General features: G+C 41.5%; 4 protein-coding genes across 6 annotated transcripts; 3 read left to right on the top strand and 1 right to left on the bottom strand.

Annotated features, from left to right (window-relative positions):
• Window positions 1-349: 349 nt before the first annotated feature.
• vash1 (vasohibin 1) lies at window positions 350-6,268 on the top strand. Of its 3 annotated transcripts, none has more exons than XM_034110813.1 (8): window positions 350-521; window positions 1,026-1,252; window positions 2,264-2,352; window positions 2,633-2,689; window positions 3,027-3,101; window positions 3,261-3,642; window positions 4,698-4,807; window positions 4,951-6,268. In XM_034110813.1, exons 2-8 carry the CDS (start codon window positions 1,031-1,033, stop codon window positions 5,021-5,023), a joined length of 1,008 nt encoding a protein of 335 aa, XP_033966704.1. In that variant the 5' UTR covers window positions 350-521; window positions 1,026-1,030; the 3' UTR covers window positions 5,024-6,268. The 3 variants fall into 3 exon arrangements, with proteins under 3 accessions (XP_033966704.1, XP_033966702.1, XP_033966701.1); XM_034110811.1 differs by having other exon boundaries at window positions 1,020-1,252; XM_034110810.1 differs by having other exon boundaries at window positions 350-1,252.
• A 1,715-nt stretch (window positions 6,269-7,983) lies between these two features.
• angel1 (angel homolog 1 (Drosophila)) lies at window positions 7,984-14,347 on the bottom strand. Its single transcript, XM_034111678.2, has 10 exons — window positions 14,190-14,347; window positions 11,561-12,388; window positions 10,958-11,181; window positions 10,780-10,849; window positions 10,249-10,691; window positions 9,460-9,604; window positions 9,212-9,322; window positions 9,090-9,120; window positions 8,636-8,799; window positions 7,984-8,541 (listed from the first exon to the last, which is right to left on the bottom strand). The coding sequence occupies exons 1-10, from the start codon at window positions 14,284-14,286 to the stop codon at window positions 8,384-8,386; spliced, it is 2,271 nt and encodes a 756-aa protein (XP_033967569.1). The 5' UTR covers window positions 14,287-14,347; the 3' UTR covers window positions 7,984-8,383.
• A 594-nt stretch (window positions 14,348-14,941) lies between these two features.
• Window positions 14,942-18,629, top strand: LOC117468024 (leucine-rich repeat-containing protein 74A). Its single transcript, XM_034111977.1, has 13 exons — window positions 14,942-15,050; window positions 15,274-15,449; window positions 15,523-15,630; window positions 15,731-15,824; window positions 15,985-16,034; window positions 16,157-16,238; window positions 16,355-16,440; window positions 16,513-16,707; window positions 16,799-16,894; window positions 17,074-17,217; window positions 17,356-17,460; window positions 17,680-17,765; window positions 18,023-18,629. The coding sequence occupies exons 1-13, from the start codon at window positions 14,942-14,944 to the stop codon at window positions 18,627-18,629; spliced, it is 1,938 nt and encodes a 645-aa protein (XP_033967868.1).
• Window positions 18,630-19,279: 650 nt separating this feature from the next.
• On the top strand, window positions 19,280-21,055 carry olfm4.1 (olfactomedin 4, tandem duplicate 1). Its single transcript, XM_034111976.1, has 5 exons — window positions 19,280-19,333; window positions 19,430-19,603; window positions 19,691-19,918; window positions 19,997-20,144; window positions 20,226-21,055. The coding sequence occupies exons 1-5, from the start codon at window positions 19,280-19,282 to the stop codon at window positions 21,053-21,055; spliced, it is 1,434 nt and encodes a 477-aa protein (XP_033967867.1).
• Window positions 21,056-23,149: the final 2,094 nt, after the last annotated feature.

Genomic DNA, 23,149 nt, shown 5'->3' with positions numbered 1-23,149 from the left:
GCAAACCGGGAAAATGGCAATATAAATGTTGCACTACTAAAACTAATAACAAATCACAAAATAAATCAGCCAACATATCTAGGGCGTGGCTGATTGAACGATATCTCACTTAAAACGTTTTTTTAATTTACTTTCCTTCATCCTTCCACCGCATCATAACAATATAGTGTCAAGATTAACAAAATGAAAACACCCAAATTGTGTTTTTTATTATCACCAAGCAGTAGAATAAATGATTCGCAGATCTAACTTCTTGATCGGAGGAGCACTTGAATGCAGCATTTGTCACGGTTGAGATCCGCTCAGTCTTGCGCATGCGCGGTAGACGGAGATCTGGGAGTGTCTGAGCTGCTCGTTGGACGTGAATCCCACTCCCGGCCGCTGAACCCAGGAGCATCTGTATGAACAATGAACCGGCTGACTGAAGGAAATGGTTTGGTGAAGAAGCGATGAAGAGGACGCGTGAGGAGTGTCGAGATGATGGGATTGCAAAACGGCACTGATTTTTCTGGATATTTGTGGTATGAATGACCTCTAACGGTGCAGGGAATTAGTCGTTTCTAATACTTTGTTGTCTGCGGATCAATCCTCCTACAGACTGTGATAGCGATACATTGGCCAGCTATTGTTGGCTTATTGAACTGTCAACCTATTGTAATTAAAACACGTCTAAAGGCTTTATTACCTAAGTGTCATAGTTTATTTATTAACATGGACATATGATTATTAAATGGCCTAGGGTTCTAGATTTTCCCAAAGAGTAATTTTTTTATTGCAAGAAGATTAATTTTGTTTGAAATCATCATTTAGGTCTTCAACTAAAGGGGTGCATTTTTATTAAACCTTCTCCACATTGCATTGACTTATTATTTTTATATATTTTTTGGCACATGCTGCTTGATGTCATGAGTTGGCCATCTGTTGTGGGAACCTTAAACCTGCAACAAGCAGATTAACCAGTGAAAGGTCCAGTATGGAGGCTTCTGTGCCTGAACTCAGTTGGGTTCCTGTTGCTGGAGGAGCAGGAAGGATGCTGAGGGCCCCCGCGGGCTCCGTGGAGCAGAGGGATGAGGAGCAGGAGGATGAAGCCGAAGAGGAGTTAAGGGACGGAGGGGTGCCTTTCTATGTGAACAGAGGAGGCCTCCCGGTGGATGAGGAGACTTGGGAGAGGATGTGGCGCCATGTGGCTCGAATACACCCCAACGGTGAAGCTCTGGGGAAGGAGACCCGGGGGGCCACTGACCTGCCCAAGGTAAGGTTGCAGCTGTTGAACTCCGCATGTGAAACTTACACATAGCCGCGTTCACACTGCGGTACTTTTCCCACAAAAGGTTCATGCGAACTCTTTAGTTCGCATGAACTAAGTACAGATCGCGTTCACACCAGAAAAAGTCCCTGGGGGTGGATTAGGCAAATGAGGCCGCTGACGTCACTTCTTCTTCTTCTGCTTTGGGTTTACTGGCAGGCCGCAACCCACTTCACGGCGTATACTGCCGCCCAAAGTCCCCGGCCGGAAGTCCCCGGAGTTGGGGACTGGCTTCAGTAGAAGCTGCTGGGAGTCCCAGCAGCTTCTACTGAAGCCTTCCGAGTAAATCGCCAGAACGCCGACACCTCCTCATCTCCACCGCTCCCATGTTTTATTTTGTGTTGCCATAAGTTAGTCTCTCTGCGTTTCTGCGCTGGGCTAATGCTAATAATGCGAGGATAATAAAATGGCGGCTTCACAAAACTTTTTGGGAGTTTTACGGGGCGTGGTTTGCAATTCGCCCAGCCAATCAGGAATATAGCTCTTTTCTCAAAAAAGAGCCGCTCGAAAGTCCCTGCTTTCTAGCAGGGACTTTCGAGGGGTAAAAAGGTTCGCATGAACTACTTTTAGTACCGGCTCTTTTTGGTGTGAACGCGATCATGAACTAAGTTCGCATGAACCTTTGTGGGAGAAAACAATTAACACCCATGTGATCTGAGGAAATGTTGAGCTACAGTGTTACTATGCTGTCCCACATGACTGATAGATAAACTTAACTAATGTCTTTTTTTATCACAGCAGTAAAATACAATGCATGTTTTGTCCAGTCCACTCTGCATGGTACCACTGCATGCTATGGATGTTTTAGACACAGAAGAATGGTACTTTTCATTCACTTCTCGTGCTTAGAGCAATTAAGAAGCTCTTGCAATCGGCAGGCTGAATAGGGAAAAGCACACAAGACTACTTTGATTGTTCAATGTTCATCAAGTTGTTGGGATGCTCTCTGTCCTACAGATTCCAATACCGAGTGTGCCTACATTTCAACCTACCACCACTATCCCACAGCGCTTGGAAGCCATACAGAAATACATCAGGGAATTGCAGTATCCTTTGACTACCTTGGTGTATTTGAATGTTTCCACAGCATTTCATTTGTAGTTAAAATATATTTAGATCTATCTTGACTTTTTAAAATCCTATCTAACCCTTTACATTTGGAAGTAGGCAAGCATTGTGGAAACTCTACTCTATATTCAGCTTTATTTCAGTCAGAGATGTAATTCATCCATATTTAAACAACAACCTATAACTGGTTGTCTCTTCTCCCTGATGCATGCTGCGGTTTGCTCTGTTATACAGTATGACCTTAACTGTGTCCTACAGGTACAATCACACAGGAACACAGTTTTTTGAAATTAAGAAGAGCCGGCCTCTTACTGCGTAAGCACCTTTTTTTGTCTTTCACCCAAGACTAATCACTAGTAATGGATTCATGGCAGCAGTCATAGGATGTCTGCAACAATATTAGCTGATTTCTTATGGTGTTGGCCAGTGCTGCTAATGTCTGATGCCTGTGGATCAGCTGTATCTCCTCAGCCTGGAACACAATCTCCCTGACCTTGCTTTATTAGATTTCGTGGTCCAAATCATATTTCCATGGCTCGTGGAAAATGTGTTTGTTCAATAACTGTGTGTGCATTTCTATTACACTCAGTAGTGTCTTATATCACAGTTGAGCATTAACAGTGTTTCTCTCCTGTTCCATTGTCCTGCACAGGTTGATGGACATTGCTAAAGAGATGACGCGGGAGGCTCTGCCAATCAAATGTCTGGAGGCGGTGATCCTGGGGATGTATCTTTAGAGAATCAGGGCATGTTGCAAATTGTATTATTGTATGTTTCATTGTAATGTGCCCCCATCATACATGTTTATGTTAATGGGGTGTTTTTTGGCAGACTTACTGTAAATTGTCTTTCCAATTGTCCGTTTCCTTGACCCTTCTTCGTACAGTTACCTCACCAACAACATGCCCGGTGTGGAGCGCTTCCCCCTCAGCTTTCAGTCTCACTTCTCAGGAAACCACTTCCACCACATCGTGCTGGGAGTTCACTGCGGAGGACGCTTCGGCGCGTTGGGCACGAGTCGGAGGGAAGACCTCATGTTCAAGCCCCTGGAGTTCCGCACACTGATGGACCTAGTGCAAGAGTTCGAAGGAGCCTACAGGGGCTACTGGCACACCCTGCGCAAGGTCAGGATCGGCCAGTACGTGTCCCATGACGCTCACAGCGTGGAGCAGATAGAATGGAAACATTCCATACTAGACTTAGACAAGCTGACCAAGGAGGAGCTACGGAAAGAGCTGGAGAGACACACTCGGGACATGAGGCTGAAGGTACAGTCAGAGATGGCAAAAGTACACACATCCTTTACTCAAGTAGAAGTACAGATACTCTGGTAAAAGTAGAAGTACTGACTATACTAAAACTAAAAGTAAATAAGTATGGACTTCGAAATGCACTTAAGTAAAAAGTACCCATACCTACCAACCGTTTTAAAGAGTAACTGACCTCCCTTTATATTAATAGAACAATAATGTCATTGTTAGCTAATGAATGTTTTGATGCTGAACAATGACAACGTTTTCATTGGTCCCTCTTCTTTAGAGAAGACCAGGAAATGATGGATACACGATTGTGTTCAAATCAATAGGCATGCAATGACTTTAAATAATAATGATCACGCCACTAAAGTAACTAACGTGTTTTGAAAATGTAAGAAGTAGAGAGTACAGGTATTTGTGTTAAAAATGTAAGAAGTAAAAGTAAAAAGTCGTGGAGTAAAGTACTGATACCAGAAAAATGTACTTAAGTACAGTAACGAAGTATTTGTACTCCACTACTTCCCACCTCTGGGTACAGTACGGTATTCAGAAAAGATGCTCTGTAGATAAGCATTATGAATGGTAGTGCAGAAGTCTCATCTCACTGCTGACACCAGGACAAGCTGATGGAGCTCAGACAATGATGATAGATTTACTTTGTCCTCAGCAGACGGGCCGCTCATTAGATTTCTTTTTGACGCGCTGCCTCTTCATGCACAGTGACACCGAGTTGACCCGGCTGTTAGAGTGATTTCCCTCAAATGATGCTCTATCATCACCTCCCATGCCAACATAATGAAAACAGCCTTGATGCTGAGCTCTGCGCGTAATAAAACTAAATGTGATGGCTTCACTCTGCCTTGCTGTGCTTCATGCATGGCCGGCACAATCCATCAATTGCTGATCATTTACATTGAGTGCTCTCCACAATCACGTCACTAATAAAGACAGATTTTTCCACCACTCATACTGAGCCTCGCCCTGGAAAGCAAGGACATAAGAATACGTGACTCTTCATGCTGTGTTTTTAACTGATTCTGATAACAGTGTTCTTCTTGTTTTTGCAGATAGGGAAGCCTGCACCACCCTCTCCCACCAAAGACAGGAGAAACAGCATGGGGTCACCCCTCAGAGGACAGGGCAGCCCCATACGCAGGATCAGCCGCATTGAGAGACGGTAGGATTCATCATGTGCTCAGCCAATATTAATGTGACATGCTTTTTGTCACTGGGACACATTTGGACTAGATGTCTAAAGAAGTAGTTCATGAATTAGTCACAGTTTCCTTGTCTGATTTCTCTGTGTCTGTTTTGTTGCAGTCCCTCTGGAGATAAGAAGGTTCTGGAGCCAAAATCGGCCGCAGAAATTAATGGATACCAGATTCGAGTCTGAAGAAGAATTTTAGCTTGCTTGTAAGGATACAAGGTCCCACACACGTGTTTCAGAGCCGCAGATTCATTTTTTATACTCATTGGCCTATTCACGGAGACACAATGTTGAATAGGTCACCAGCAACTTTTCTTCTCAAAACAAATGCCTCTTTCAGTTTTTCTACGTCTACTATGGTCAAGGTTTCTCCTGGAGCAGGTACTGTGCTTGGTTCTGGCCACGCTCCCAAATTAAAAAGTGGACATAAGTGCAGTGCTTTGTAAACATTTTTAAATAACTGCAGATTTTTGCAAACTCAACACAATGTGAAATGTGACTCTTCCCTTGACGTTGGGCAGGACCACCACTCAGTGTTAATGTGCTACTGGACATGTCATAAGGTTCTGTGGTGTTATGTTCAACAAAAGCTCTTAAGGCTCGTCTGCATTCTATATCGTCGTACTGTAAGTGTGCAAGTACATGTAATGTCATTTTAAATCCACTAAGGCTCTGCTGGGCTGCCATTTCTTGTGTAGTGACTAGTTTGCAAACCACTACCCGTGTGCCTTGTATGGAAACTCAAAAGAAGGAAATTCCTTTTTTTATATCCACCCCATTATTCTCATTGTCTAACTAATCAGAAAAGCAGTGTAATCTCTGTTCTTCCAAAAATATCCAGATGCTAGCATGTTTAGCATGCTAATCACCTTATTGAATTTGAATATGGGATTGAATACACAATGGTATATTCAAGATTATGAAGTCATCTGTAGTGATACTGAGAAGCAGGATTTGTTCTGGCTCCTGAATATAAGACATGTCACAACAACCATGATTATCAAGCTGATGGACCTTATCTGCATTTAATGTAGATGTTGAGTAAGAACAAGTTTGGTTTATATGTACTGTATATCTGCTTTATATATACATTGTTTCTAACTTTATTTGTAGCAACTTTATCCGATAATTCAATAGCCTTAAGTGGTGCGATTTCCTTTTCAGATGAAGTGTAAAGACGTTTGTTTACTGCACTTTTATCTGCATTTTGTATTTATATTATCATTGGAAATTGTCATTTTATACTTCCTTCAGTGTTGGTGATCAGCAGTAGAACACTATTTACTACACACTGTTTTGAATATGTTGCCACAGCCAAAAACCTTCCGTTTACAGTGGGTGTTGTCTATTTTCATTTCAGTGCTCTATTACACAATTGTTTCGTACGAAAAGACTGTAGATTTACAGGATCACAATAAAGAGGCAACCCATCTTTGTTTTCTGATTCTATTTTTTATTATTAAAAAAGGTGTTTTTGGGGATAAACTCATGGTTATGTTTTTAATAAGCCAGTCCTTTTTAAGCAGTTTTTATCCAAGAATTCAGTGATTAGTCCCTAAGTATTCTGTAATTAGTTGTCGGACAGGCTTGGTGTCAGGCAGGGAATGGAGCCAGTTTCCTGTCGACCAATAGTTCAAACTGAGCACAGGGTGTCCTCAGTTGAAGGGCAGTTTTTGGCAGCAAAGCAAATGATGACGCAAGCAGACTCTGGAGATCTCTAAACACTTCCCGTTAGGTTTACACAAAGGAAACGTAATGCCAACAACTCCATTAAAGGGAAGCATAAGCCTCTGTGTGCAGCAGGACACTGGATTTACACACTTAAGTTAGACTAAGTGGGACAATTTAACCAATAAGATTTCAGATTATCGCGAGAGAACAAATGTTGTAGACAACTGCCCTTGTTTGCTAATATTTGTCAAATCGTTTAAGAAAAGGTGTAGTATGCTGGCATGTGTGCTCATGTTCAGGGATCCTGCTGTTTAATGGTCCCAGGTTGATGAATGTAAGTCCACCTCACAGCAATCAGCTAAGAAGTCTTAATGGAAGCTGCATCTGATGAACGCCAGTCAGCAAGGAACCACTTCCATGCATTGGCCAGTAATGTAACTCTGGAAGAGCTGCATGTGAGATCAAATAATGTCATGTGTGAGAGTGGTGCAGTGAGCTCTTTAAAACAAGTTAATGTTGTGGCAGTTTCCTCAGTGAATTATGAGAAGATAGTCATGATGAAGATAAACAAATCCCTCTCCTACCTTCCAGACGTCAGACACTTTGTCCAGCAGTGTTTGTCAGATAAAGAAACAGAAGATATAATGACCTATGAGAGAATAAACTACTACTGACCTACTTCGCTTACGTGCATGATGCCAAAGGGAAAAGAGAGGCACACCCTATCGGATTCCTCTATATATTAAAGTTTTCAACTAATGAGTTATTGCTTTGAAGGGGACAAATATTTATATAGCACACCGTCAAGAATGAGTGAGGAGCGAGTGAGTGATGGGAATCACCTCTGCAGACATTTTATAGCCCACACATAACACAAAGCCCTCTTACTGAGCTCCATCATGCATGAACACTCACATATCTTAATGAATTATTCATCCATGGATCCACCACACACACACACACACACACACACACACACACACACACACACACACACACACACACACACACACACACACACACACACACACACACACACACACACACACACACACACACACACACACACACACACACACACACACACACACACACACACACACACACACACACACACACACACACACACACACACACACACACACACACACACACACACACACACACACACACACACACACACACACACACACACACACACACACACACACACACCTTCTCCCTGACAAACTGAGTGCCTCAGTGTAGTGGGACGGGAGGGGCAGAGCCAACATTCAGGTCACATCTCAGCACTACACCAGGCAGGGTAAACAGAGAGGGAGACTCCTATCTGGCGGATGTAATGCTGGTGGACACATTCAACTGTGCTGCTACCTTATAAATAACAAATAATTGCATTTTATGTAAGGTGTTAAAAAGCTAAACTCAGGGAGCCACAAATAACTGTAAAAACATTTATTCAATATTTTCACCATCTGAACAAATAGCATTCATTCATAATCAGAAACAGCTTTTAGAACATTAGATTTAAAATCAATGAAAACGCAACAGAAGAGGTCAGTGTATTATTAAAGCAATCACTGTTTTTTACAGCATCAATAATGCGATTTTTCCTATTTCTGTATAATTATCTGATGAAAACAACGTGGGACAAGAATGACTGTTGGCCTCCATTATATTTTCTGGCTCTTTTAAACAAAAAATATTCTCTTCTTCTCAGTAAGAAGACTTCCTTTGATGACATAAGGGAACCAAAAGGGTTGGTGTTCATCTGAACAAAAAACAAAACCATGATGTGTACAAGGCAAGATCTGAACCATTGTGAAGGGAAATACACTCAAACTCTGACCTCTCGGAGTTCACCACTTTCTTCTATTACGCAGCATTCAGGTCCAGCTGGAATCTGGCCAGAAGACTGAGATGGTCGGAGGGAAATATGTCATTGGGCAAGCCCTTCATTGACCATAAGACGTCCTCAGATAGAAGGGAGAGAGAACCAATCAGCTTCAGACCCCTAATAGCAAAGGCGCCGGCTGAGAAAAAAAAGAAAGACACCACAAACTAATAAGTGATCTACAAAAATGGATTCAAATCTGCAACAGTGTCCTCTGTGTCGTGTCCACATACCGCTTGGATCCCAGGTTGCCGTGCGTCTCCGGCTGTAGAAGATGTAGTCGACTGTAGATCCGCCTTCAGAGTGCAGGGTTGTGACTTCTGGATTGCCAAATCCTGGAAGGACGTGTTGGTAGACCGACTCCAGGTCTAACTGGTGGCTGATAGTGTGGCTGAAACTGTCACAAAACATGACTCAAATCACATCTCAGTTACAGCCAATTAAGCTTGCTCTACCTTTTGGCCTATCTTGTTTTGTACATAACCTATTTTAATATGTAAAAAGGCGACATGCAAAATGAACTGAGATAAATAAAGAATTTAATTTACCCATTTATTGATTTTAGTTGCTTTTTATTTTGAGTCGCTCAGTTTTATGCTTTGACACTGAATTGGCATCCTCTCCCATATAGTATATTGTATGCATAAAGAAATAGCAATATGACAAAAAAACGTTGGGTAAACTGACCTTTTATCAGGCTGATTTACGCTTGAAGCATCTGTGCATGAAAATAAAGAAGATATTGACCCAGATATTGAAACCATTTCAGTAAGAAGTGATGTTGTGGTTTTTGTATTGCAATCCCGTACCTGGAGTGATGTTAGTCACGCCTGGGATCAGATGTAAGTCCAGAGGACGGATACATGCAGTCGGACAGAAGCGCAGCTGGCGCATAAAATCATGGCTGTACTGACCTTTTCCTACACGAGAAGAACAAAGACAGAATAGGAAGTGAGGAAAAAGAGGAAATTAAACACAAAAGACCGAAACCTACTGCATGGATAGAGATTACAAAAAGGGTATATAACAAAAACCTGCAGTCACTTCAAACACTGACCTGCTTTCTGGCTCTCGCTCTTTGATTCCTCCTTGGATGCAGTAGTATGCTGGCATCTGTCAGTGATTCCCAGAGAGCTGGGCCACAGGGGGACGCACAGTCTGTGACCATAGGCTCTGTGGGACAGGTTCTCTTGACCTGATATCTGTTGGACACGGGGAATACATACATGGTGGTTACAGAGGTAAGTCCTATAAGCATCATGGCACTAACCTGAAACCAAATATAACTATTTAGTGCTTTTTTATGATATGTTGCTGGTTTTTATAGAAAGTCTAGATTTGTCTCCAATAGCTTCAATGTCATGTGACTTCAAATCAATGCAGTATTGTATCACTACAGTGAGCGAGTAGGTATTTTAGTCCCCCTTCTACAGTATGTATGTCAATATTGGGATTAAATCTATATATGTTTTTATTATATTCATATAGAATAGAAAATAAAATAGGTGGAATACGTTTTCTTTTTAAGAAATCTGGCCTACTTTTCTAATGTAGCAATACAATGCTTTTGATTGGTTTGGCATTCACGACATAATATGGAAGCCATTTTCAATCAAAAGCGGCAGAATTTCAACAACAACATTAAAAGAAATTAAGATGAATTGGGTAACCCTTTTCAATGTTAAAACAAATGTTTGGGTTGTGAAATAAAAGACAAACACTGCTGGCTTTGCATGGGAATGAACCTAGTGTGTTTGGTCATGTGTCATTAGAAACAGCAAATCATCCTCCATTCCTTGGAAACACTGTAATCTATTATGCAACTATTCGTTGCCGCTCTACTCACCATCCATGCGGGTAGACCCTGGAAGTAGAGCTCTCCGGTGGTGATCAGCTGGTACAGAGGCATTGAAGGGATGGAGTTAAAGTCTCCACACAAGATGAGGTTACAGTGTTCACCTTTTGCATTACAGGACTTGATCACGCTGTTGATTTCTGCCAGCATTATGGCCAGCTGAGCCAGCTTCACATCACCCCTCCTAGGGTTGAACAGCAGGTGGGTGTTGGCCACACAGAGCGGTGGGCCCTTTGCCTTGACCACAGACCCATTCATTACCACTGGCCGAAGCAACACAATAATGCCCACATTGTGCCGGTCCAGCAGCTCAGTCTCGGGCCTGAAGAACTCCAGCATGGCGACGGACACCTCAGAAAAGCAACTGCTACGGTAGCATGTAGCGCAGCCGTCTCTCTTTGTCCCTGTACGGCGCTTGTACACACAGGTGTAGCCTGGAACATGAGGAGACAGTATATGTAATGTCTTTGTGATAACATCATCCAAAAGGATTGTTCCAACATATTTTCTAAGATGATTTACCCATCTGAGACAGAGCTGGATACAGTTGTTGATGGTAATGGTTCTCCTGAACTTCTTGGAGACACAGAATCTACCGAGAACACACATAACTCATTAATGGATCCCTCAAAATGACCATTAAATGTATCTATCTTGCAACTATGAGCGACTGATTTTAATCAGTCGGCACTTGACTCACATCTGGTTCCCATTCCTGGATTTCCTCCAGGAGTAGGCTGCAGCGGTAGCTCCAGTCGAGCACCTCCAGAGGGCAGTGTGTGTACAGCTCCTGGTTGGCCTGCAGCAGGTCATCAGCAAGGATGTTGTAGGACATTACAGTGAAGTCCATCGAGGCGTTTGTGAATGGAAGTGGCTCTGCTGCAGTGGCACTCTCATCCACCTTCTCCCATACTCTCCATGTTACTGGGTAGAAAACAAACACATACAAGGAGAGTACAGTGTTTTTATTTATTTATTTTATTGTATTTAATTTGTCAGACAGTTCATAGATGTGTTATCTTCACGGTCATCTGTATATTTTTCTTACTCTCTAATGCTGGTTTAATCCTATTTCTATTTTGAGATGTTTATATTTTCGAATTGTTTATTTAAACTCTTTTCATTTGTTATTATGTGCAATGCCTTGTTTTGTTTTATGATGCTGCAACAACAAAAATAAGCAAATTGGGATTAATAAAGAACATCTTATCTTATCGTATCTTACAGGCAAATCTCACTGCAGTGGAGATATTACAATAGAAAAATATGAATCTTTCACCTAAAAGAGAAATCAGATTCTCACCTTCAAATCCCACTGTTGAATCTATTGGAGGATAGTAGCTTGCTGTGGGAAATTGCCACAGTGGGCACTGCAATTCCTCTGCCAAGCCACGTCCTGCCGGGAAGTGCCAACCTGCTTGAGTTTCATGCTGCCCACTGACTTTAAGTTGGGGTTGAGTATTTGAGAGAAGGGAGGAAAATATCAGCTCCGAACTGCTTTCTCCACCTTCAGCAACTGAAGCCAAATATTCATCCCAGCACTCAGTAACTTCAGCTGGAGGCATTGGCTTTTCCAAACGTTGTACTTGTACTGAACCAGTTGTTTCTTGTACTCTTGGCTCAGCTCGAGTAACTGACTCGGGACTTGGGCTTTCTTGCGTGCTGTCCTCTTTTAGCAGGCATGCTAATTGTGAGCTAGGAGCTAGCCCTTGATTAAGATCCTCAGTTGGAGAAATACTCCCACCCTCTGTGTTTTGCTTCGTATTGAACACCTCATGGTGATCAGTTATTTCCCAGTCCCCTTGTTCAGGAGCTTCCACTGTGTCTTGTAGCTGTCCATTTCTCGTCTCTGCTTCTTCTTCCTTCACTGCAGATTCCCCCTCACTTATCTTTGAATCAGCCTCCTTCTTTGTAGTTGCATGCAGGACAGCCATCAGCTGCAATGTGTTGTATTCCTGTTCTGGGCTTGGTTCTTTCATCCTTTCTTCCGTGTCCCCTTTCGTCCCACTGCCTTGGCTGAGCCACTGGTCCAGCTTGTCAATTTGGGACAGGGTTCTGGCTGTGACAGCACCACCATCACACAATGCCTTATCATTATCCATAGAAGGAGGGAGAACCTTCTTGGAGGCCCCTGTAGGACAAGCTCTGTGTTAGAGAACGCTGGTACATTTATTAAGCTGAAAGATACTGATATATTTAGCTTGTGTCATTGATTTTGCCCTAAAATAATGATAAGCAGTGTTAACCCTTATGTTGTGTTCGGGTCTCCCGTGACCTGTTTCAAGTTCAAATTATATAATAACTACGCTCTAGTTTTTTTATCGGAACAAAGCTTCATGATATCCTTCACAACAGATATATAAACACTACAAAACAGATTTTGACAATTGTTGCCAAGTCTCTAAAACAAAAAGTGTATCATTTGGTGTTCGGGTCTTGAAGACCCGGAAGAATTGTTTTGGGTGACTCAGGGTCAAATTTGGACCAATCAAGATTCATCTTTGACTTTAGACACCCCAGCCCCACTCCCTAACAATACTTTTCCGCAACATGCACCTGGTCTCCATCCCCCCACGGGAACTCGACCTTTCTCAAAGAATATGTACACTAACACTTGAACCTGAACACAAGCACAATATGTGGTGTCACGTGTTTTAGGCCATAACATTAAATTACACCAGGATTGTAAGATTATGAATGCATAATAACTTAGTTATGATGTAGTTAAAACAATATTGGATGATAATCTTTTTTTTGGTGTTTTGGACTGAGATAAATCATGGGTCAAAATGTACCCGCGAACCCCATGAACGGTAATAGCTTTCGAACACAACAGAAGGGTTACATGCTTAAATAGGCGCATTCACACCGCAGTACTTTTCCCACAAAGGTTCATGAGAACTCTTTAGTTCTCATGTACAGATCGCGTTCACACCGGAATAAGTCCCTGGGGGAGGATTAGGCAAATGAAGCCGCTGACGTCACTTCATCTTCTTCTGCGTTGGGTTTACTGGCAGGCCGCAAACCACTTCACGGCGTATACTGCCGCCCAAAGTCTCCGGAGTTGGGGACTGGCTTCAGAACCTCGAAAATCGTCACCGCAGTACTTTTCCCACAAAGGTTCATGAGAACTTAGTTCATGAGAACTCTTTTGTCGCGTTCACACCAAAAAGAGGCGGTTCTCAAATTAGTTCATGAGAACCTTTTTACCCCCTTTTCAGTCCCTGCTAGAGAGCAGGGACTTTCGTGGGAGAAAAAGGTTCCTATGTCTGATTGGCTGGGCGGATTGCAAACCACGCCCCGTAAAACTCCCAAAAAGTGTTGTGAAGCCGCCATTTTATTATCCTCGCATTAGCATTATTAGCATTAGCCCAGCGCAGAAACGCAGAGAGACTAACTTATGGCAACACAAAATAAAACATGGGAGCGGTGGAGATGAGGAGGTGTCGTCGAACTTAGTTCATGAGAACTAAAGAGTTCTCATGAACCTTTGTGGGAAAAGTACTGCGGTGTGAATGCGCCTAATGTGACACAAAAAAGGAGCCTCATTGAATACAAACGCAAAACAGTCCCACATGGCAACGTCGTGACGTCATGCATCACGTTGGGAAAGTTCAGGCTCTAAGAAAAACGTGAGCTAAGTTAGCGGAATAGCAAAAACATAATGTGCATTAAGTTAACGATATCATAAAGAAGGAAATATTAGCTCATACTGTGGGAGCACAAGAAAAGTGTGACACCAAGTTTTATTTTAAATCACCCTCCCAAGACAACGCTCAGTCACACCAACACATGTTGGATACATTGCCCAGTGAGCAGCGAGCCACAACCTAACGTTAGCCGATAGCTTCTAAAAAATATGTAACCCAATGCACGTGGTGACAAGGACAATTTCCTACACCGAGACCTTTGCAATGTGCTATTTTATTTACCTGCGTGTAGACGGCGACTTGTTATGTACCGTGACAGCGGGTAGAGCGCATAGTACAATATGCTGCCAATCATGTTTATGTTGTGAGGTCTGGGCATGCGCGCTTTGAAGTTGGTGGTGATGAGGTCGTGTTACAAATGGGCAGGGAGAAACGATTCACTATTAAACCTGTGAAAGTTAGGGTTAACATCATGTGTGTTATCCTTATCTTTTATTTTACTATTACCTCTGATTTTCTGCTCTTTCATATTCCTATATTGCACTGAATTCCTGGACTATACAGTATATTACAAAATGTGTTATTCTTACAATTATTCGAAATAAATGTAATACAACACAGTTTGAAATAGCATCCTTTTACACATCATTTTGTATAAACTAAATAAAATAAAATGTAAGAATGTACAGCTGATGTAAGAATGTACAGCATCTTATAAAATACCATTTTACTTTGAACAATACCATTTCACAAAGTGTCATATACTGTATCATCATACCTACAGTTTTGCTTAGAGATGTTAAAAAAAACACAGCATGCTTACCACACCAAGGCATACATTATTGATGTCACTACACACGAGATGTTACCTGAGAGGTAGAGTTATCCTCGGGAAAGCACAGGCCTATTTCATTTCACAGTGCAAGCCCATACAGAACACACATGAACAAATTGAGAAATAATAACCAGAGGACTGTATTCCCTTTGAGTCTGAAAATTGATTTAATCTGGATATAGGCTTTGACAGCATAGCAATGTCAATGCTCTCTTTTGAGTCCCTCTGCTTAAAAGAGGATGATTGTCCATCACCAACTGAACAGCAGGGCACGGAGGATGAGTTTGACACAGACTTAGAGTCAGACGGTGAGTCAATTATATACATTTTTGGGTTAATTGTTGGAGTAAATATAGTATACGCCATTTTGCTGCTCATGTAAAGTTGTTAGGTTAACTCATAATCTGTGATAAAAAACATTAATGAAAACAATGAAAATAGAACGCTTGTTTTGACAAAGTGTTGCTGTGAAACACAACTTAAATACCGTATTTGTAACCAACGGCCCATGTGGTACTCACTCATTTCCAGAAAAAGAAGAGAGCAACAATAAGACTTCTATTTCTGAAGTGTACCTCGAGGCCTGCAGGCTGGTGGGTGTAGTTCCAGTCTCCTATTTTATACGAAACCTTGACTCCACAACCATGACCCTCAATCATCATGGGCTAGGACCTTTGGGGTGCAAGGCACTTGCTATCGCTCTAGTGGTAAGTTAAAAGGGCATGCTATTGAATGTGACTTTTTAAAATAGAACATCTCTAATATTATCTTTGTATTTAGGCTGATTTGAATATCGATACTCTCGAACTGGCAGACAATCATATTCAAGCTGAAGGAGCCAAATACCTTGTGGAGATGCTGAGGGCTAATTTCACATTGCAGCACCTGGTATGTCAGAGTAACCACTGGAGGGCACAAGTGCTTTTCAGGAGGCTTTTCTCCTTTACATCTGTGCAGCATATTGTACCATCATCTGTTTTGCTTACAGGATTTGTCCAACAACTATCTGCAGTCTGAAGGAGCTGAGTATATGGCTAAAGTGTTGCTGGACAACATTTCAATCAAATCTATAAAACTTTCAGGTAGTGTGGATATTAAAAATAATAGGTTAAATACAATATTTTATACAGTTGATATCACTGTATATTTAGATCACTAAATTCAGTTAAAAAAGAAAAACGTTTCAAGATTATTATTTGTGATTTCTATACTTGTTTAGCACATTTCTATTTTTTCCAACAGGAAATGGATTTTCTGATGATGATGCAAAATATTTTGCAGATGCCTTGTTGGTAAGTTTATTATTATTTATGATCAGTCGACAACAATGATTTTTATGCAATGACGTTTAAATTATGAAGTTATATTTGGTTACTTTTTGCCATTATTATGATGCTAATATTTCTATATTTAGACCAATTCCAAAATAAAGGAACTAGACCTGAGCCATAATGAGTTTTGTGGAAAAGGAGGGGAACATTTAGGACAACTGTTGGGTATGGTAACATTTTCTAACGTCTTTGTTGAGTTGCTAAATGCATAGCTTTGCTTCATGAAATAAATTACAAACTTGCCAAGCCTTATTTTGTGATTCCACTTTCCATTTCTACAGCAAACAACGAGGGTCTTGAGGTGCTGGATCTCAGCTGGAACCATCTCAGAATGAAAGGGGCTGTGGCGTTTTGTGCTGGACTCAAGGTTTGGATGTATAATCAATCCATTTGATCACTGTCTCAGTATACAACAGCTGATCACATCCCCCATATTTAGGTGAATATGATGTTGAAACACCTCGATTTGTCATGGAACGGATTTGGGAATGAGGGTGCCCTCGCCATGGGAGAGGCCCTAAAATTCAACAACACTCTGGTGCACCTCAACCTTAACAACAACCGCCTCACCAATGAGGGCGTCGGCATGCTTTGCAGGGGCCTCGAGTTCAACGACACACTCCGAGTCCTACTGGTGGGTGGAACATGTTGTTTTATGCTAACATGTCTCATCGGTGTGGTGCAGGTACATTTGAATGTGACATTTTATTCTTACTGTCCTGTAGCTGGCTTACAACTCTCTAACAGTAGAGGGAGCACTGACCCTGGTTAATGTGGTAAAGAACACACCTAGAACTGCCTTGGAGGAGATTAACATATGTGTGAGTTTCTTTGGTTCAATGTCTGTCTCTGTCTGTCTTTTTGGCACCCTGATCTAACTGTTCTGTCATATAATTTCATAACCTTTCAAATAGACCTTTCAATATAAAATAAATCACAATAAATACCCTGTTTCTTGTCTGTACCAAACATTACATGTTGTCACCTTTTTACCACGCAGAATGTGCTGGTAACTGAGACATTTGTGCACCTGTTGGAGGTGACATGCCAGGAGCATCCCGGCCTGGATGTGCAGTACGGAGGGGTCGGTGGTTTTATTGCTAAGAAACCACCAAAACGTGTTGATCCAATGAAAGTCATCCAGGTCTGTGTCAGCCGAAAATGAATATAAGTAGTCCTAGCATCTTATTTTACACAATGAGACATATTAGTTTAAAAAAGCCGTCAAATTCCTCTTTCTTTTTGCTTGGTTAATTGTCAAAATGTCTTAATGTTTTTAAAGGATTATTTGGATCAACGCAAGCTACGCCTGTGGGATTTCTTCCGGAACATTGACAAAGATGGCACCATGCGGGTCCCTGTCGCTGACTTCAGGAAGGCGGTGCAGGTGTACAGATAAACTGATCTTCCTAACTGTGTTGTTAGTCATATTCGCAGGGCAGACTACCATGAAATTGTCCTCTGAAATCATGCGTGAAGAGCGCTCTTCAAGTCTTTCTTACACTGTGAATCAATTGAATCAAGCTTACTGAAAGGGACTGGTGAATGATTTCAAGAAGAAACTTAGTGACTGACTTTTTTTGTTTGTTTTGTGAAACCATGATAGCAATCAAGTATTCCTTTGGATCGATACCAGATCGAGGAGCTGATTCAGAGACTTGATCGTGACAGGACAGGAATGGTAGACTACAGGTAAGCAAGTCTTCGATTGTTTAATCACACTCACAGGTGGGCCTTCTGAATTACTTCACAGGGATTGATATCTCAAGGTTTATGGATATAAAACATTAAGTGATAACATTGCTGCCAATTTACAGTCTTATTATTGTTTGATTGATGGTACAGTTAAACTGTGTGTGTTTTAGTTATGAGCTGGGAACTTGTCCAGATCTTCACCTTGAATGACCTCACAAAAAACGGATGTGTGTGTTATCTGATGTTCTGTGCAGGGGACTGGCAGATACAAGGAAACAGATGATGAGGGATCACCGCCGCCAGCTGAGGAAGGTTGAGTCTCGTCAGAAGAAGGAGAAGCAGAAGAGCGACCGCATCCTCAAGACCTTCCAGAGCGCCGTGGACGCTGTGACACCACGCAGCTCAATGGTCATATCTCCAGGGGGTCCCAGAGATGATTCAAGTGGTGGCCCGCAGCCCTTCTCTGCCACCCCGCTCAGTTCTTGGCACCATATTGTCATGTCCAACAGCAGTCGCTATTCCGTCAGTAATCTGAGCAATGAGCATGTCCATCTGCCCATGTTGGGAGGCACAACGCCTTACCGTCCCACCAGTTCCCCAGGGATGCGCTCCTACTCCCAGCCCAACCTGCTGGATGACTCCCCCCGCTCTGCTCCAGGGAAATCTGTCTCTGCCCAAGGTATATGCTCCGATTCAGAGTTCGGCCACAGCAAGCTAAGCCCCACAGCAAACCACCTGACCAGGTCCAGGCCGGCTCTTGACGCCAAGCAGCCAGTGGTTAAAGCCAAAACCAAGAAAGTAAAGAAAAAGAAAACAACAAAACGTGTGGATAAAGACTTGAAGAATACAAATGTGAAATGATAGTAAAACTCTGTGTACTGGTTTCAAATCTCACTGTCTGAATAAAAAACGATTTAAACTAATATTTCTGGGATTTCTTTTTTTTTAGAACTTTTTATTTATTCCACAAACATATAACATTCATGGAGATGTACATAAAAATCACACCCGCCTCAGTTTACAGTCCACTCCAATCTACACGTTATTGCTCACATACACATACATTACCCCTTTCCTTCCAAGTCTTGGCAAATTATACATAAATTCATTCATTTAAATTCTCTGACCTTTCCCTGGGTAGTCGGTACAGACAGGTATGCTTACAAATCCGAAACAGGTGTTATTTTTTATCTAATCTCTATATTTGCACAGCATATTCAGGGTTCAGACCATCAGGAAAAACATTTCATATTGCTTGGGAACTCTGTCAGATGGTACACTCACCCATCATCTAATCCTTGAATTCTGATGCACACCCACTCATAAATAAATCAAACAAACAAACATAAGTGTATTTCATTTCTGTTTGCTGACGATGACATCAAGTTTTACATATTGGCTAATTGTGATGTGAACAAGGACAGGTGTTTCAACCTGCGAGATGTAGAAACAGGCTATAAAAGCACAAAGGTCCAGCTATCTCAATCATTACAACTCTGACTGCATCAAGGATGATTGACACGCTGTACTTCTTGGCACTGCTCAGCTCAGCGATGGCCTGGGGGGTATGTATGGCATGACTTAGATCCACTGATTCATCTTTATTCTTTGAGGATGATCTACTGTATCAGCATGTGACCATCTCTTTTTGTTGCCTGAAGCGCTTAGGCCTGTTGAGCGAGGGCAGTGTGAGGAATGGGACCGGAGGTGGAAGTGGGGACCGGTGCACCTGTGATGCCTTCTTGCCCAGTTCTACCTTTCCTATTAAAGACCTGGTGGTGGTAGAGCAGACAGCCGTGGAGATCTCACACAAACTGGAGCTGGAGATGGGCAAGGTGCACAGGCATATTGAAGCATATGAAAGTATATGATAACATATTTGAGACTTCAATAAAGAGTGTAAAATCTTCATTTTATTTCAGCTGGAGGACTATGAGATAAAGCTGACAGCTTATGAAGAGATAATAGAGATAATAGAGCTAATAGAGCTGTCAGTACAGATTGAACAAATGGAAAAGAACCCTGATGCATACAATGATGCCGACAAGGTTGAGATAAAGATTGAGATCAAACAAGCGGAGGCTCTGATTAAAGAGCTGCACCTCTCCATTAAAGGCTCCACCACTGTCTTTGAGTCTCTGCGTATACAGGTAAGTACATTTGATGGGAGTCAACGCATTACCAGTATAATGCCAATCCACAATGCCAACAAATGTGTTTATACCCAGATCACAGTCATGGTGCAGACCCTGACTAGGCTGGAGCTGACCTACGACAAGAACCTGGTTCTGGTGACGCGTCGGGAGTATATCAAGGTGCAGCTTCAACTCGAGGAGTGCGAGAGACGACACCAGGAGCTTTTCAACCCGAACATTGGTAAGCTCACTCCTTACGAGATTCACATCTAAAATCTAAGTTTTCTTCGGACTCTAATTTCCCCCCTCTCTTTCTCTGCAGGTTCTTGTGCACACACAGGTATCATCAAGGTCAGCAAGCCCGTTGTAAGCCAACTGAATGCCAATCTTAATGCAGGCTACAAATATGGAGGCTGGGGGAAAGACTCAAAGCCTGTTCCTGACAGAGAATCTATGTACTGGTACTCCGGGTACTCCAGTGCTTCCATTGTTGACATCAGGCTTTACACTAACTACAAGAACCTCCTTTTGAGAAACCACTTTCAGCATCACAATTTACACAGCAGCTGGTATGGCACAGGGAACAATTTCATCTTCCGTGACAACACTCTCTATTATCAGATCAACAACCCGTTTGGGTTGGCCAAACTGAATTTCACCACAGGGAAATATGAGTCCAAGGTTATTCCTAGAGCCAGCAGCAGGTTCTCCTACACCAACTCCCCCAATCAGAACTTTGACTTTGCGGCTGATGAAAGCGGCCTGTGGGTGACCTATGCCAATGAGGAGTCCGCTGGTCGTATGGTCATTGCAAAAATAAACGAGCTTTCTTTTGGGGTTGAGGAGGAATGGCAGACTAGTGTCTATAAACCAGGCGTGAGCAATGCCTTCATGGTGTGTGGCGTTCTGTATGCAGTCAAAACAGTTGATATCAAAACTGAAGAGATATTTTACAAGTACGACACCAAAACCAAACAAGAGAGCTCCGTCAGTGTTCCCTTTGAACGGTTCCAGGATAAGTATTCCAACCTGGACTTCAATCCCACTGACCAGAAGCTGTACATGTACAATGATGGCTACTATGTTAACTACAACCTGTGGTTTAACTACACCGCTAAAGCCACAGTGGAACCACCAGTTCTTTTGTCCTAAATCTGTATCTGTGACTGTGATTATATCTCTAGTTTTCCTCTTGAAGTTCATAAAGTGCATTCATTAAACTTTTTGATTTATAATAAATGATCTCAAGCATTGCAAATGTGTCAAGTGTTTCCTTGTTCAGATGTGATGAGTAGAGTGTTTTTTATATTTATACTTTCTTCACCCACTCATTCTATACCTTCAAACTGAATTATAGGTGAAGGATCATCTACTGTAACTGTTGTTATTGTCCTTTATATTTGTTTTTTTGAAACTGAAGGAGTGTAAAAATGCCCAACAGATTTATAATGATACATCACACATTATATATCTGTTTTCCCATTTACTTGATAAGCAGTAGAAAATAATAACTACATACAAAGGAATGAATCTATTTCCACTATTATTAGATTTTGTTTGGCATATACTGTGTATTACACTTGATTTGAAATGCTGGATTGCAGGATCAATGAATGAGGTTTCTTAGTAGTTCTAATGTGTGTACAAACTACCAATGTTGGTTCAATGGGTGATGCAACCTATACATACATATTTGGAAGTGACAGACCTGTGCAATTGATTGTGTTCACTTCTTTTTTTTAATACTGTACATCTGTTTTAGTGAGCCAGGCAAGGTAGACATATATATATATATATATATATATATATATATATATATAGTAAAAGCATTGATGTTTAAATTATCATATTAATTATCAAAATAAAGTTACTGATGGCTGAATTATTTAGCAGCCTCAAATTCAGGGTCACTGTCCCAACTGCATCGTTATTGCTATTAGTAACACTAGTCTATTTTCTACCATGACAAGTTAAAGGTGGGGTAGGTCATTTTGGAGAAACCAGCTCGAGTGCGCTAGAATTTGAACAACAACTCCTCCAACACACACGAACGTGCACATGACCAATGAGGGCACGAGATAAGTTTGTGCACAGATCGAAGACTTACAGGCAGGTAGGCCATCCAGTTATTTTAGCCGTGATTGGTCGTGTTTTTTACAGTACCATGGCTTCCACAGATGACATTTTTTAATGGATTTTTTGTCAAAGCACTTAAGATATTCATTGCTATCGGGATGTTAAGAGCATTCCATGGAATATAACAAAAAGTGTATCTCGAGCCGGTTTCTCAAACTTACCTACCCCACCTTTAATGTCTGCTTTTTAGCAGATAATAACAAATATCCAAACAAGATTAATAAAGGAAAACAATTTAATACTCTAATCATGTATGTTTTGCACCTCACTATGACAACAATCCAATAGGAGGGTGAAACTGCAATGAACAGCAGAAATAATATGCATCAGCAGCTCGTTAGTTAAGGTTAGTTTGTTTCCTTAAGTTGGTCAAGGATGATACAATGAAATAAAAAAGTCTACATTGTAATGATGTTAATCATTAACCATGGCTCTGTAACCTGTAATTCGCCCAGTGAGCTATTCCAGTGAGACGGCATGCACTGAAACAGGGACAAGTACACCTGAAGGAAATGCACCCATAGTTAATTAATCAATCAGACCTGTGCTGTCGAGGCAGACTGAGGGGGACACGCAGCAAATATTCAGTGTTTGGGGAGGGACCACCCACTGTGATTACATGATAGTTCAATTCCTTTGTTAATTTAATTGAAACATTTAAACCGTTGATTCCACTACAGCTGAAAACCGATAGATTTGAAGAAAAAAGTGGTCGCCATCAATACAGGCAACACCAGAACTCTAGCAGCAGCACTTTATTTTTATTTTTTTATTTTCCTTCTTATTTACTTTGATTCTCTTAGACTTGTTTCATCTGGTTTGTAACACACTGGTTTTTACTAACATAACAGTTCAGGTATTGTTTGATCATTTTGTTGATGGGGGGAATGATAATGTCTGAACTATTCTTATCTTAGACTGCACTGTCACTTTTATCCATGTATTTTTTCTTTTAATGTTTATTTTATTATCTTTTCTTTTTAATGACTGATTTTAAATGCCATTTTCTTAATGTCTTTCATTTTGTGTAAAGCACTTTGAATTGCCTTGTGTTGAAAAGTGCTATATAAATAAACTTGCCTTGCCTTGCATTGTGTTCTTAATGTTTGC

The sequence above is a fragment of the Pseudochaenichthys georgianus genome, chromosome 22, assembly GCF_902827115.2.
Source record: "Pseudochaenichthys georgianus chromosome 22, fPseGeo1.2, whole genome shotgun sequence".
NCBI lineage: Eukaryota > Metazoa > Chordata > Actinopteri > Perciformes > Channichthyidae > Pseudochaenichthys > Pseudochaenichthys georgianus.
The sequence above is the reverse complement of the archived record's forward strand: the minus strand, read 5'-3'. Positions and strand labels throughout refer to the sequence as shown.

Coding starts and splice junctions, on each gene's coding strand:
- olfm4.1 (XM_034111976.1), top strand. CDS start 19,280: ATGATTGACACGCTGTACTTCTTGGCACTGCTCAGCTCAGCGATGGCC. Junction 19,604..19,690: donor TGGAGCTGGAGATGGGCAAG/GTGCACAGGCAT, acceptor ATTTTATTTCAG/CTGGAGGACTATGAGATAAA. Junction 19,919..19,996: donor TTGAGTCTCTGCGTATACAG/GTAAGTACATTT, acceptor GTTTATACCCAG/ATCACAGTCATGGTGCAGAC.
- LOC117468024 (XM_034111977.1), top strand. CDS start 14,942: ATGTCAATGCTCTCTTTTGAGTCCCTCTGCTTAAAAGAGGATGATTGT. Junction 16,441..16,512: donor CGTTTTGTGCTGGACTCAAG/GTTTGGATGTAT, acceptor CCCCATATTTAG/GTGAATATGATGTTGAAACA. Junction 17,766..18,022: donor ACAGGAATGGTAGACTACAG/GTAAGCAAGTCT, acceptor TGTTCTGTGCAG/GGGACTGGCAGATACAAGGA.
- angel1 (XM_034111678.2), bottom strand. CDS start 14,286: ATGCCCAGACCTCACAACATAAACATGATTGGCAGCATATTGTACTAT. Junction 10,850..10,957: donor TCCAGGAATGGGAACCAGAT/GTGAGTCAAGTG, acceptor TGTTCTCGGTAG/ATTCTGTGTCTCCAAGAAGT. Junction 9,323..9,459: donor GAGCGAGAGCCAGAAAGCAG/GTCAGTGTTTGA, acceptor CTTCTCGTGTAG/GAAAAGGTCAGTACAGCCAT.
- vash1 (XM_034110810.1), top strand. CDS start 974: ATGGAGGCTTCTGTGCCTGAACTCAGTTGGGTTCCTGTTGCTGGAGGA. Junction 2,690..3,026: donor AAGAGCCGGCCTCTTACTGC/GTAAGCACCTTT, acceptor TGTCCTGCACAG/GTTGATGGACATTGCTAAAG. Junction 3,102..3,260: donor GAGGCGGTGATCCTGGGGAT/GTATCTTTAGAG, acceptor TTCTTCGTACAG/TTACCTCACCAACAACATGC.